Here is a 15,905-nt window from a genome sequence, read left to right as displayed (position 1 = left end):
TGGTGACTTTAAAGCCTTAAAATAATCTTTTTATTGAGCAGTTTTAGAATCTAAGTATTTATTCTTCTAAAGGGACCATTTTCGACCTAATACACATGTTCCCTTTAGGAACCATAATTGTGATTAGACACTCATGTATTCTTTCCCCCTTTTATCCGTTATATTTTCTCATTCCTCTTCTACACCCCACATGAAAGGCACAGCTACTTATATTTTTTTCCCCTCGGCTACATAGTCTTACAATTAGTTTAGGTTACCTAGGACTTCTAGAGTTCTTTCTATAAGAATCACCAATGAATTTTATGCTAAATATACGGTTATCTTCTTCAGAACATAATCAAAATATGTGTTTCTTCTTTACTGTCTCTTGTCCTTCTTTCCATAGCAGTAGGTATTTATTTATAATTATAAAACACACAAACAAAATTACTAGTGATTTTTGAACCCCAAAAGGACAAAGTAGAGGGAACTAGAAAGAAGGGACCAGAAGCAATCACGATTAGGCACCTACTTTGCATCAGTGGACGAGTTAAGAACATTTAGATGATTGAATTAATCCTTTGAAGGATCCTATACAATTGAGACTTGCTGTTTTACAGATGTGGAAACTGCGGCTCAGAGGGGTTAAATAACTCGCCCAGTATTCCACAGCCTGTAAGGGTCAGGGCTAAGATTTGAATCCAGTATGTGTGACTCTAAATTTCATGTTCTCTTTACTGTACCTGGGCTGGAGGGGTCTCAGGTAGGCTCTAGAATGATGTATGAGATGAGTGCCCAGGTAGGGAAGGGCTAAAGGGAAGGCCTTAGTCTGTTCCCAGATTCACCCTTCAGCATGTTTGTCCTCCCCTGGTTCCTGCCCCAAACGTAGACTGTGTCTCCAAAATACGGATCCAGCCCTTTATAATATTTTAATGAGAGGGTCTTCTACTAATGGGACATCTCTCTTTTGTCTTCCACAGCAATTTTGCAGGCAGTAATAGCTGGTGATCTTATGAAGGTAAGATATCTTCCTACCAGAACTTTTGGTGATTCTTTAAGAACTTTTAATCAACATCATTTCTCACCAAATTTTCATGATCCCGTATATCGTTTCTCATCCCCCTGGTACTAGCTGGTTAGAAGGAGGAAGGATGCTCTTTTTGAGGACTGAGAAGAGAGGATAAGAGGGGTCTTCACAGCATCTCTACATCTCCTAATAGCAAAGGGTCTGTGCAAAGGCACTGCGCTATTTGCCTTGACTAGATACAACCGATGCATGTCCCCAGGAGGCAGTCCTCACAGTGCTTGGAATTCCTCCTCTCTGAAATTTGAAGTTTAAAGATTTCTTTTTAGATAGGTCTTTAAATGAATGCATCTGTAGGAATAACCTGGACAATACCCAGAAATACATTCTCTAGGCAAGAGCCTACATCTGGCGACATTATTACAGTTTTGAACTTCGGGGATCACAGTGAATCAGAAGATGCTCTGATCTGCCTCGAGTATTTTGATTTGTGCTCGTGTTTTCTGACGAATTTAGTTCAGAGGGAAGGAGGTGGTCACTGCTTGCCTCTAGAGTGAATGCGAATTCTGAAGCCAGACTGCGTGGGTTCAGATCTTGGCTCTGCCATTCACCGTATACGTGACTTTGTGTAATTACGTAATTCTCTCTGTGCCTCAGTTTCTTCATCTGTAAAATGGAATCACTTTGCTTTATTGTGAGGATTGAATGTAAAATTCATGTAAAGCTCTTAAGACTGTTCCTGTTACATAGCAGGGACTCTAAAATGATAGCTGCTTTATTAATATAGTGTTAATCTGTGTTTCTTTAGTAGCTAAACATAGTGGGGAGGCAAATATCTGTTATAACATATAATATAATCTATGAATACCCTAAAAGCTGTATTTGGCCCCAAGTTATTTGCAGGCATCAGGACTTAGACTGCCCACATATCCCTGTATAACCCACACTGGCACTGATCTGTTCTGTAATACCGACAACTGCTCCTGGGCAGAGACCCTGCCTTACTCGTGGAGTATGGCACCACTGCATATGGAGAAACCAGAAGCCTTAAAAGAAAGCTGAGAAGCACTGCCCTTGTAGACAAGTTCTTCTGAAGCACATCTGTTGAATAAACTGCAAAATCTCTGTGCTACATTTTTAACAGGTTACTAGCAGAAGACAAATGGTGAGAAGGTTGCCAGCATCTTGATAAACTGCCGTCTTTAGACACATAATCCTGGGAATGGTGCCTGTGCCACTGTCCAGATCATAGTGTTACTAGGAATTGTTACCCACAAGAGGAAAGTGCTGTCTAAGCAGTGTGGGTGCCTATGCGTTCAGTGCCATTTCCCAGCAGTGGATTAAACCAATACTATCCTATACTCCCTGTAGGGCCTTATAGTGGATTCTGTGGGAAAGAGAGGCTGAGTTAAGACCCGATTCCTGCCCTTGCAGAGCTTCTAAACCAGAAAATTTTGCAAACTGTTGTACATTTGAAACCTTTTCATTTTATTTTGTATATACTTTCAGTCTAGGCAACAGATTTTCCAGGTCCCTGGGTGTATTACCACACTTTTTTTTGGTACTTAGTAGAGAATTATTTGAGAGATGGGAAATCAGTATATTCAGCTGGTTGTCTTATTTCATTCTCTGTTGTAATTATTTCCTAAATGACTAAGAACTGACTTAATAACACCTTATTTACTGAGAGGTAAAATATAAAGGCTTAGGGTTTTTCTCTTTCATTCTTTTCTTTCTGTCATTTTTTTTCTTTTCCTTCCCAAGTACTTTTTCCCCCTTTTCTTTTTTCTTCTCTATCTTCTTTCATTTTTCTATCCCACGTAGAAAGTACAATAAATATTAAATATTACACCGTGTGTGTGTGTGTGCGCGCGTGTGTGTGTAGGGGATGGAGAGCGATAGAGAGAGGTTGGGTGGGGAGCGGGGGGTGGCAGTGCACCAGTGAGCCGGGAACAGAAAACCCAGGATCATCCTTGTGTGAAGGTTGTCGTGAGTGGCTCCTATACACTGGGCTGCATAAAATGCCCGTGGACTAACTTAACATTCACAGTGTCTGTAAACACCACAGCAGGGCAGAATCAGGGCGGCTGATGGATTGGGTCTCTGCTATTCTGCTGAGCCCAAATCCTCTGTGGATCTGCCCACAAAGAATGGAAGCGTCATTGTGAGACGAGAGGGTTGGACAGAACAGGATTCTCTCCGATTTTTGTGGAAGACAATTAGCTACTTCTTCCTGTTCCTTTGCTTCACAGTTTAGGCATGAAAACCCCATAGATTCCTTACATCCATTCAATGACTCCTTTTTGATCAATTTCCTAGGAAGTCTTTCCTGACTTTTTTCCATCCCCTATGAGTGCCCTGTGCTACCCTCCTCAGGTTCTTCTCCGTCTCTGTGCAACTCTTTACACACCTGTCTCCCCCATGGACGGCACGGTCTTGGAGGCCAGTGGCCGAGTTGTATTCATCTTTGTTTCATTGGCATCTGGCACGTGGCGGTTCTATGGTTTTGAGTGAACGCGTGAGCTGTGAGTTTACTCTCTTTAACCTTGTGAGTTGTTTGATTTTTTATAATGCTTGCCATCTAACTTCTTGGTGGAAGACACATTCCTTTTGCTTATATCCTGCTGAGTTATTTGATTCTTATTTATCCTAAAACTACCTTTTAGAAGCTCCAGAAAGGCTCTTCTTGTTCTGATATACTGCAGTGTAGAGACCGGAGATCCAGTTACACTTTCTATAATGTTCAGTATTTCACAAACTTAGACTGTGTCCTCATTTAGCCACCTAATTCCCAGGCTGCAGTATCTGATTTTTCCAGGCTGTTCTCATGTTTGAAGGCTTTTAGGTTTCTACTACTACATTCTCTGAACCCTTCTGGTTCTTATCCCATGGATCATCTCAAGCCTTGTTGGGTATACGTTGGGCAGAAGGCATGCAGGCTGGACTGCAGATCTGGATGAAGGAAGGAGACATACACGGGTGTGCCTGTGTCTGCCGTGTGCATATGTGTTGTGAGCGCATGCAGGAAAATAGGAAGCAGCTTCTGTACTCGGTAGCTAGGCTCATTAGAGATTGGAGAAAAAACTAAAGGACGGGGAAGGAGCTTAGCTACCAGACATCAAGCTATTCCTGCCTATAGACTTAATTGTTCTTTCACTCAAGAGAACGCTGAGCCAGCATAGGGAATCTTTTATTCTTCTCTCCACCCTTTACTCCCTTGAGACAGAGACCAGTGCCCAGGGAACAAGTAATTTAGCATGTTTCCATTTCCTTAGGCTGTTCAGTACCCACATACCCTCTCTGGAGTTAGCTGAGACACTGGCCATCTATTTGAGTGATAACACAAACCCAGGAATGGTTACTTCATCTCTTTGACTTTTCTCTGTGTCCTCTGAGGATGGAGACGTTTGTGGTTTGTTACATTAGTTTTATTTTATCACCGGTTAGCTGTTTCCCTTGTTCTGGACTGTGCCTGAGCTGCTTTTCCTGTGTCTCTTTTTCAGCTAATAGAAAGCTATAAAAATGGAGGCAGCCTGCTAATTCAGGGACCAGACCACTGTTCACTCCTTCACTACGCAGCTAAAACCGGCAACGGGGAGATTGTGAAATATATCCTTGACCACGGTGAGTAGGCACAGCGAACCAAGAATCATTTATCTGTGAAATAGACTGAGTTTTCTAAGTTGACTTTCATCCAGGCAGTCCTCAGAATGGTGGAAATATTCTCCAACTTTAGCTGACTCTCCTTGCTTATTTGAGGGAGCTGGGATTCCAGATCCCTTACACATGTAGGTCACCTTAACCAAGCCATTAACAAATAATTTTCATATCAAGGCCTTTGCAGGGTATTTGGGGGCTGATTAATTAAAAACTAGAAGACAAACCAAATGTGGCCCTGGCATAGCGTGCTTTGCTGTTTTGGGAAGAGCTTTTATGTTTTGGGAAGCGAACTAGTTGGGACCTGATCATTCTGAGCAGTAATGAGCATATTTTTTTTCCATCTTTCTAGTCCCCACCCCACCCCCCCCTTTTTTTTTTTTTTTCTGTTTGAGTCTCATTCATCTTTTCAACTCAAGTCACACTTTATTCTCTTTGAAAACATCTGGTACTCTCGTGTCCTCTGTGGCCGGCCATGTTCACCTCCTGGACGGTGTCCTAACTGGGTTTGTAATTTGGTGTTATAGATTATGTACTGTAGCATGTACCTCTGATAGTCCTTTAGAGGCACAAACACATGAGAGGAATATCAAATGTTGACCATACTTTCAGCTTCCCACGTTTATAGTGTTTCTAGGACTGAAAACTAGGAAAGAGGGGGGAAGCATCTCCCTGGCTTGGCTGTTTTTGAGGGGTCTCTAGCTCTGCTAGATACAGGTACACAGAGATCCTGGAAGATTTTCTGTGAGCCCTAGCATTGAGCCTGTGGCCTACCCTCATTGTATCATATTTAGGTTGTAAACAGTAAGCATATTCACATTCACATTCCCTTTTTTTTAAATTGAAGTATAGTTGATTTACAATGTGTTAGTTTCAGGTACACAGCAAAGTGATTCATTTATACATATAAACATATATCTAGTCTTTTTCTGTTATGGGTTACTATAAGATATTGAGTAGAGTTCCCTGTGCTATGCAGCAGGTCCTTATTGTTTATCTATTTTATATACAGTAGTGTGTATCTGTTAATCCCATACTCCCAATTGATCCCTCCCCTGCCCTTCCCCCTTTGGTAACCATAAGTTTGTTTTCTACGTCTGATTCACATTCCTTTTTATTCCTCTTTTTATGCAATTCGGCAAACATGTCTTATTCCATTCATTCATTCTCTCGTTCATCAAATGTTTGTGGAGTACTTCACAGGAACTACCTGTTATAGACCAGCACACACACAAAAACAAAATACAGTCACTGTTATCAAGCAGTTGCAGGATAAAAAAATATATAAACATATGCATCATAAAATTTAAAGCAGTTGGATGTAGATGCCTTAAGTCCTATTGTAAAGCCACAAACAGGTAACATAGCTACCATTTCTCAAGCACGGGTTATACTACACGTGCTTATCCTGAGCACATCCTATCGTTTAATCTTTACAAGGACGTCGTAAGGTAAGTATTAGACTGTCAGACTGCTTTGTCTTCAGTACCTTCTCACCATGGAGCGTTTGCTTGAACCCTTGGCCTGAATTATGGTGGAAAGAGTGGTTTAGGAAGAGGAAAAGGGAGTTAAAGTAGGATGGTCGTCATTAGAGGCTTTCTTTCCCCCTGGTAGGCTAGGTTGGATAATCCCAAGCCTGTCTGCCCGGGAAAGCCTAGATATATTTCCGGTGCTGTGTCTGGGGTGTGCATATTCTGCCTCCTACTCACCTGACCATTCTGCCCCCGGCAATTAAAGCATTCCTCTTTGGGCAAGACTTGCGAAAGCATTGGTGGCGTCAATTCTGCTTGCCTCTCCCACGCCCGCCCCGCCCCCAACAACACACATCATATGTGTTTCCTCTTCCTTATAGTGACTCTTCCAAAATCTTGTGACAGGCAGAACCAAATATTAGAACCCAGCCCCACAGACAGTGCAGAAAGGTCACAAAGCTTCCATGGTTATTTTTCTCTTAATAGAAAAGACCTCAGGATGTCCACTGTACAAAGTTCAGGTGAACTTTAGATATATGCTGTCACTTTGTTTGCCTCTAGCTCAGGTGCAAGTACTCCTGGTGGCTGTCGTCTTGATCATTCTCCATCCTTCCCTCCTAGTTTGCCCTTTACCCGATGAGATTGTTTGCCCACATACCCACATACCACTCTAGAGTTAGGTGAGACACTGGCTGTCTATCCGAGCGATGAGGCAACTTAGGGATTCTCTCTCCTCCCCTCTCTACCTCTCCTGAAGAACAAGCATTCCCTTCTCTGGTTCTGCGATCCGCTCTGCATCAGTGATCTGCTGGTATCTCACTTGGTCTTACCTATGAGGCTGCAGGGAGCTGCCGTTTTGACTGAGTCTGTATTTAAGGTGGACTCTCACATGTTCGGGGCTCTCAGCTGAGATGGCTGGGACACCTGAGCCTTTCTCTACACCTGGACCTTCATCCCAGGCTTCTGCATAGCATGACGGCCCTCGGGTTCCTGGAGGGTGAGGATGGAAGCTGCCAGACATTCTGAGGCCAGGCTGGAGAAGTCCGCCTCATCTCTGTGGCATTCTGCCAGCTAAAACAAGTCACAGCGCCAGCCCCAACTCAAGGGGTGGGGAAATAGACCCCTCTGCTTTATAACTAATGGCCGTAGTTAATCTACCCCCTCCCTTACTCTGTCTTCTTCAGTTGAAAATGATGACCCTCCCTTCTCAATATCCTGAACTACTGACTCACTTGGAATTCCCTGGAGCTCTGCTTTTATATTTTCCTTTGGTTCAGGGTCCTAAGCCAAGGCTGCAATATTTAGCAAATAAAAATACAAGAGAACAATAACTTTTTTTTTTAAGCATTAAGTATGTCCCATGCAATATCTGGGACATAATTACACTAAAAACAGAACCAAAAATCCTCTTCTCAGCTGGGTCTCCCCAGGGACTTGAATGATGAGGCCTGAGATGACATAGCTCTAACACCAAGGATTTTCACACACCCCCCAACGTCTCTTTCTACTCCCTTAAGACGGTCTTTAAAAGCCCCTGTAACTCAAGCTCATAAGACTTGGAGTTTCTAACCTCAGCCATAGATCAGTCCACACACACTCTTTCTGGCATGAAATGCAGCTGGCAAATCTCTTAGTGCTCTGATCAAAGCCTGACATTCCAATACTAAACTAGTTTCTCTCTGATCCCAGGTGTCTTTTGCAGTGAATAATGTGATACAGCTCTCTGTGTCAAAACTGAAGGACACAAGGAATTTGTTAGGAACTTGGGGTAGGGGGAAGCTTATTTTTCTAATTTCTTGGGTTAGCTTTTGTAAATTAGTTGGTTTAATATTTATACTAATGAGAAAACACTTGAGATTTTTGTAATCACCTCAACGTCACTCACAGGCAAATAGTTCTCATGGTCACTGTGTCTGCCTCACCAGGGTCTCCAGTTGGCCAGTAGATACATGGGGGAAAAGACTGGAGACCATGAAGCAAAATCCATCTCTTCTGTTTGAAAATAAAGTCTTACTATGATCTACATTCTAAGGATCACTGTATATTGATGGGTGGCAATTTTTAACCTTTTAGTACTGCAGTCAAATAATAGAAACTGAATTGCAGTTGATTTTTACTAAAATTAGTATTTATCGACCCGATAGGCATGGTCAATTTCATTCTTAACATCAACCTCATTATCTCTAGTTATTCAGGAACACGGATGTAAAATCTTTTGACGTTGTCAGCCTAATTCTCCATGTTCCTTAAGAGCTAAGGACTTTGGCTCAACTATTTCTGTTGTCATTTGTTTTAATATCTTTAGTTGCTGATATAATTTTATAAACCTGTGCCTTTAGAATTGGAAACTATCTCTGCAGAACTATCCATCTCATTTCAATTACAGAAACTCTTTTAAATTATCGTGTTCTTGAAGTCGGGGACAGGAACACAGAAAACATGACCCTTTCTCTGTAATCATCTTAATGTGATCTCTGCTCAGTGAATAGTCTTGCCTAATTTAACGATGACGATGACTCTGAAATTCCCCTGATCTGACGGAAAATATCCTTCGCGAAGATGCCTCTGTGAGGCTGGGATTCGGGGATTTCTACCAGACTGGCATCGTTGTTTGTAAATTAGCATTAGGTTTGCAGAGTGGGTGGGTCTGATCAGTTTGAATTCATGTAAATAAAAAAATTAATGAATACAAATTTTCCACTGTGCCAAAGGTCAAGAGAGGCCCCTCCTAATAATCTCAGTTGCTGCAAACCTCTTGAAGTTTTAGTTTTGAAAATTTTATGTCTTCATATTATATAAATCCTAAAAACTGTTCAAAGACCTGCCTGTAAAGATGCCTTTAACGACAAGGGTCCTGAGAAATCAGCGGGCCTTTTTCAAGGCTCATGACTGATACGGCTTGTTTGCTTTCTGCATCCGTACTCCAGGGAGCCCCTCTCTCCCCTCTGCTTCGCCCTCTTCTCCACCGTTTATTGACGCTGAGCAGTGGGGTCCGCAATCAGGAGCACGCCGCCCTCTGAACGGGAGTCGTGAGAGATTAGTCATTCTCCCAGACACCGCATTCAGCAACCAAGTTCTCTTCTCAGAGCTCTTTTAAATCCAGGCTGAGGGGCTGGGGGGCACGGGACCTGTGGTTATTTCTGAAAAGCCACAGGAGGCTTGAATTTTTCTCTTCCCGCATCTTCTTTGGGACTTCTTCTCTCAAATACACGACATGCTGCTTTCCTTTATGAAAAACTGGAATTTGGGCATTGGGAGGGTTGAAAAGAGAACGGAGGAGGGAGCGAGCTTAAGAATTCCACAGGGACAGGGTGGAGAGAGGAGGATGTGGAGGGATTCCAGCTGAGAGACCCCCCGCCCACCCCCCGGCGGCGCCAGCTTTTCAACTCCTTTCAGCCATACTTTTGCCCACTCCCTCCTCCCTAGTGTTAGCCCTTCGAGAGACTTTTATGGTGTTAGTCTTTTACCCCAGCCCCCCACCCCGGCACATTTTGCTCTTTTGTTTTTATTCTCCCAGCTCCCACCCCTCTGCCCCCTACTGTGTTTCCTGATAGAAATCTCACTCATGCATTTCCTTTCTGATTTCAATGGCTTATTTTGTCTTCCCTCTTTTTCTGCCTTCAGTCTTTCTTTTCTTTTTTTCACCCCCCCGCCCTTTTTCTGCCTCTGGTCCCCGAGAGAAACGACCACCATCCTGCTGGGACAGGATGATGGTGCTGTTAAGAGCTCCCAGTGCCAGCTCTCCCCACATCTGTGTAGCTTTTGTCCTGGAGCAGAGGAGGATTTGGAATGGTCTGCTGGCAGCGTCAGGGAGACTAATGGGAAATGAGGTCCGGAGAGAGAGAGAGAGAGAGAGAGGCCACGGGGAGTTGGTAGGAATAGCAAAGGGGATTTGGATGCCTCGGTGTGGGAAGCAAATTAAAGGATGCATGTGACAAAAGACACATCGTATATACAAGTGCAGGATCGATGATAAAATTGCATCAGTTCAGTGGAAGAACCTATGGGATGAGCACTGACTGGGCAGCAAACTTGAAATCTGGAAGGTCTGACTACTTACCATGCTGCTCACTTTTTCATGTTGGGAGGTTTGTGAAGTTTTGCTTCTCTTCGAAGCAAGAAAAGCTTCCCTGGCCTTCAGCAGGGAATACTGATGTGTATTCCCCACAATGTATTTTTCTTTCCCTTATTTTTCAGACCATTTCTCATACAGCGTAGCTCTTTTTTTGGAATCCATGTTCCACTTATGGATCTCTTTCTGAGAAAAAAAATATATTGGCCAGGGTCCAAGTGGAGTTTTAAATGTTTCATTCATTCAAAAATTCTGTCCCATGCACTTTTTTTTTTTTAATTTTTATTTATTTATTTTTGGCTGCATTGGGTCTTCGTTGCTGCGCGCGGGCTTTCTCTAGTCGTGGAGAATGGTGGCTACTCTTTGTTGCAGTGCGTGGGCTTCTCGTTGCGGTGGCTTCTCTTGTTGCGGAGCACGGGTTCTAGGCACGCGGGCTTCAGTAGTTGTGGCTCACGGGCTCTAGAGCACAGGCTCAGTAGTTGTGGCGCACGGGCTTAGCTGCTCCGCAGCATGTGGGATCTTCCCAGACCAGGGATCGAACCTGTGTCCCCTGCATTGGCAGGCGGATTCTTATCCATTGCGCCACCAGGGAAGCCCAGTCCCATGCACTTTTGAAGAAAAATGTTATAGTAATAATCACTGCTCATCTTTACTGTTCTGAATGCTTTACATGTATTCATACCTTTAATTCTTACAACAGTCCTACAAGGTAAGTTCTCTTATCTCTATTTGACAGGTGGTAAAAACTGAAGGGTAGTAAAGTTAGGTGACTTGCCAAAATTCATCCATAATATGAGATTGGCTTCTGCCTTCCATATTCCTAAAACCCAGCGAGGGAAATGAAACATGGATGAACAACCAGAGCACAGGGTGGTTTGAAATGAGTATCACATGCAGTGTTCTAGTGACAACCGGTACAGGGCTGCAGAAGGGCAGTGATCATCTTCTGAAAATTTCATGGAGAAATCTGTACCCATATCCCCTCCGTGGAGATTCAACAGTCATCTTCCGGTGCAGGTTAGCTACGGAATGGAGTGTGGATATTTTAGTAAATCCTGGGAGGGACAGAGAGCCAAGAGTTCCCTTTATATTCAGGGAACAATCTGGGAATTCTCTGCTGACAGCTTAATGGCATTCCTTCAAACTCCTTAGGGGAAATGCGTGGTATCCACAATCAGGATATATGTATTCATGAAATACAAAGTAAGCCCAAACCCAAATGTTCCCCATTGGTATATATTGAAGGAATTCCATCATCTTTATGTTTTCTCTTTCTCCTGTTTCTCCTGTTCTCACTCCTTATGAGTGAGACTAAAGTTAACTTTTCCAAAAACCATAGTTGCTATTTTTTCACATGTATTTTTCTTTCAAGGGAAAATTTTTATGGTCTTTGTTGATTGTTTTTATTTCTCTGGCTACACCTCCACCTCCAAATCTTAACCAATGCTACTAACTCACACAGTGCCCTATTAGACATTAGACAGCATGCTGTACTAGTAAGAGTAGCTCCCTATAGGTCACTGAAGACACAAATAGGGAGGGAAACCACAGCTTTGTCTCAGGCTCCACCTGGCAGTCACTCCTCCTCTCCTTTTCTCTTCTGCAGCCCCTTCTTGCTATCAGTTAATTAAGTCCATCTTTCCAGAGCTGTTCCTGAAACCTTTAACTGAAGTTTCTTTGGCTATTAAGAGCAAAAGGATCTTGTTTTAGTATCAGCAGCTCTTTTTCTCATCTCTGTCAGCTGCAGAGGATTAAAGGGGGAGGGGGAGACAATAAACAGCTCCAGGCGCGCCTGACTCGCAGATTAGATGATCAGCTCTGGAATCCTTCTGGGTTGGCTTCATTTATAGTGATTCTTGTCAGAAAGTTGAGGAACAAGCTTCTTTCTCTTCCTTGTCCCACTTTCAGAGTGTCAGATCCTTGCCATTTTAGCACAGATTCAACTGCTTCAGCATCCTCTCACTGCGTGGAGGCGTGGACCCCCGAGTCCATGGACCCCCTGTGGGTGCGGCTCTGAGAGCACCAAGTGACGGTGCTGAGGAAAGGAGGAACTGAAACAAGGCCCCTGCTGCCTAAAAATTTGTGCAGTTGTTACCAAACACACGTTCGTGTGTGCCCGACGCACAGTGAGGCCAAACAAACCGAAACATTGGAGTTTGGAGCAGAGAAAGGCTTATTGCAGGGCCAAGCAAGGAGAACAGGTGGCTCGTGCCCCAAAACGCTGGACTCGTCAAAGGGTTTCAGCAAAGTATTTTTAAAGGCAAGGCGAGGGAGGGGCGTTACAGGTATGTGATCAGCTTATGCACGATTCTCCGATTGGCTGATGGCGAGGTAACAGGGCGGTGTCCCGGGGTTAACATTATCGATCCTCAGGTGCCGGTAGGTCTGGGGGCTCATGATCAACAAGTAGCTAACTTTTTCTATTTGGTGGTAGTTTTAGCATGTGTAAAACAACTCAGGAAGTGTGCATCAGATACTATTGTCTAGGTACTCCAGAGAGGAGTTACAGCAGAGGACACGGGAGGAGGGATCTGTCCCGGGAAGGTCCTGCTCCGTTACACAATTAGCAGTAACAATGGGAACAGACACTGGTGAGGTCAGGCTGCTCGCGTTCTTGGAATTCCTTTCAAAATGAGTGGCTTTGCTGAAAGAGCTTTCTGAAAGGACCATTGGGCACCGTAAGCCTTCTTGCTCCTGACCTTGTGGAGGAAGCCCCATCAATACCTCATCAGCCATTGAATAGGCCTGGAGGACTGGTTCTCAGGACACAGAATTGGAGTCAATACTTACTTCAAATGTAAGTGGGAGCCAAGGCACCCTTTTATATCTCCTTCCCTCATTGATATTCCAGTATCTTGACTCCGTGTAACCTGCTGTGTTATGTCACAGAGTAGGACACTTAATTATACTTAAACTTTAGGCATTTCATGTAGTGTCCCAGCTACTGTTTTAAGCACATTCTTTTGTATTAACTCATGAAACCTCGTAACAAACCTGCGAGATAAATATTATTATTAATCCTGATTTACATGCGTGACAATCAAGGGGCTGAGAAATGAAATGAACTTGCCCAAGATCTAGTGAGTGGAAGATACAGCTGGGATTTGAAACCAAGGAGGTTCAGCTCCAGAACCCTCAGTCTTAATCACTGTGCTGGACTGCTTGGTACTTCAGGGGGTACAGGGCGGGGAGGGGGTGGATTATCATTCACGTTTCCTTAGAATCACAGGACTGAGGAACAAAAATGAATGAATTGCATCCTCGTTGAACCTGTAAAATAGGGAACACGCTAGAAGGGTATGAAAAATAATCCAAGTGTTCTTACATTTAAAAGATGTAGAATAATTTATTTAAGGAGATGAGGCATACATTTGAAAAGCAAACACATAGTACAAGGGTAGACTCCAGTAAGTATTATGGGAGTTCTTCTGTTGATTGATTCCTTCTGTCAAAGAGAAGACAGGTTGATTCCATCTGTTAAAGGTGGCCTTTTCAGAGGACCTTTTCACAGACTGGTCTGTAAAGAATGTGTAAGATTTAGGTGTGTGGGTAGAAAATCCCTCTCTGGGTAGCAAGATTGGAGAGAGCAAAGCTCTCACAGCTGGGAGAGCCTGAGAAACATCTGGGTGATTGTGCAGCTATCGGTTTAGCTTATGCAAAAGCAATGGAGCCCTGAGAACAAACTGAGGAAGGGTAGTTGCAAGTGGAAGACTGTGAGCTTCAATGTTGAAATACCTGGGCTGACACAGGACGTATGATGAATTTAAAACCTGGAAATCTGGATGTTGCAAGATCTTTTTTATGTTTTCTTAGTAACACTCCTGCATGCTAACATGTTCCTGACAGAGGCCTTTTAGGAAGCTTATTTGTCAAATAGGACATGTAGGAGCAACAAATAGGACAGACAGTGCAAGAGAAGATTCACCCAGCCTTGATGACCAGTAGATGGGAAAGAGAGGAGGTACAGTTGGCGATTTAGCTCCTGGATGACCAGGAGGATTGTGAAAGTCCCCTTTCTCTTTGACCCAATGACATTTTTTTTTAAATTGAAATATAGTTGATTTACAATATTGTGTTAGTTTTAGGTATACAGCACAGTGATCCAGATATATATCTATATATCTCTCTATATATGTTCTTTTTTAATATTACAAAATATTGAGTAGAGTTCCTTGTGCTATACAGTAGGTCCTTATTTGTTATCTCTTTTATATATCTCTTTTATATATATATAAACTCCTAATTTATCCCTCCCTGCCCCCTTTCCCCTTTGGTAACCATAAGTTTGTTTTCTATGTCTGTGGGTCTATTTCTGTTCCGTAAATAAGTTCATTTGTATCTTTTTTTTTTAGATTCCATGTATAAGCAATATCGTATGTCTTTCTCTGTCTGACTTACTTCACTCAGTATAATCATCTCTACGTCCATTCATGTTGCTGCAAATGACATTTCATTCTTTTTTTTGATGTTTGGTACACAGAACATTTTATTTTTTATTAAAATTCAGTTGATTTACAACTTTGTGCTAGTTTTGGGTGTACAGCAAAGTGATTCAGTTATACATACATACATATATATATATGTATATTCTTTTTCAGATTCTTTTTCCATATAGGTTATTACAAAATACTGAGTGTAGTTCCCTGTGCTATACAGTAGGTCCTTGTTGTTTACCTGTTTTATATACAGCAGCATGTATAGTTTACTCCCAAATTCCTAATTTATCCCTCCCACCCCATTCCCCTTTGGTAACCATAAGCTTGTTTTCTACATCTCTGAGTCTGTTTCTGTTTTATAAATAAGTTCATTTGTATCTCTTTTTTCAGATTACACATATAAGTGATATCATATGGTATTTGTCGTTCTCTGACTTCACTTAATCGCTAAGTCCATCCATGTTGCTGCCAATGGCATTATTTCATCCTTTTGTATGGCTGAGTAGCATTCCATTGTATACATGTACCATATCTTCTTTATCCATTCATCTCTCGATGGAAATTTAGAATGCTTCCATGTCTTGGTTATTGTAAATAGTACAATACTGGGGTGCATGTATTTTTTCAAATTACAGTTTTCTCTGGATACATGCCCAGGAGTGGGGTTGCAGGATCACACGGTAGCTCTATTTTTAGTTTTCTAAGGAACCTCCAAAAAAAAAAAAAAAAAAAAACTCCAGGCTTCCCTGGTGGTGCAGTGGTTGGGAGTCCGCCTGCCGATGCAGGGGACACGGGTTCGTGCCCTGGTCCGGGAAGATCCCACATGCCGCGGAGTGGCTAGGCCTGTGAGCCATGGCTGCTAAGCCTGCGCGTCCGGAGCCTGTGCTCTGCAACGGGAGAGGCCACAGCAGTGAGAGGCCCGCATACCGCAAAAAAAAAAAGGAACCTCCATACTGTTCTCCACAGTGGCTGTACCAATTTACATTCCCATTAACAGTGCAAGAGGGTTCCTTTTACTCCACACCCTCTTCAGCATTTGTTATTTGTAGACTTTTTAATGATGGCCATTCTGACCAGTGTGAGGTGATACCTCACTGTAGTTTCCCCCCCCCCACCCCCCCGGTACGCAGGCCTCTCACTGTTGTGGCTGCTCCCGTTGCGGAGCACAGGGTCCAGACGCGCAGGCTCAGCAGCCATGGCTCACAGGCCCAGCCACTCCGCGGCATGTGGGATCTTCCCGAACCGGGGCACGAACCCGTGTCCCC

The 15,905-nt window shown here is 43.2% G+C and overlaps 1 protein-coding gene across 2 annotated transcripts in view; it reads left to right on the top strand.

Moving 5' to 3' along the window:
* DGKI (diacylglycerol kinase iota) overlaps positions 1-15,905 on the top strand; it is a 461,776-nt gene that overhangs the window by 437,439 nt on the left and 8,432 nt on the right. For both annotated transcript variants that reach the window (XM_065884368.1, XM_065884366.1), the window contains 2 exons: positions 960-997; positions 4,507-4,627. In XM_065884368.1, the coding sequence (XP_065740440.1) occupies positions 960-997; positions 4,507-4,627 (159 nt within the window). The remainder of the gene's footprint in view (positions 1-959; positions 998-4,506; positions 4,628-15,905) is intronic.

This window comes from Phocoena phocoena, chromosome 9, assembly GCF_963924675.1.
Source record: "Phocoena phocoena chromosome 9, mPhoPho1.1, whole genome shotgun sequence".
In the NCBI taxonomy this organism is placed as follows: Eukaryota; Metazoa; Chordata; class Mammalia; order Artiodactyla; family Phocoenidae; genus Phocoena; species Phocoena phocoena.
The sequence above is the reverse complement of the archived record's forward strand: the minus strand, read 5'-3'. Positions and strand labels throughout refer to the sequence as shown.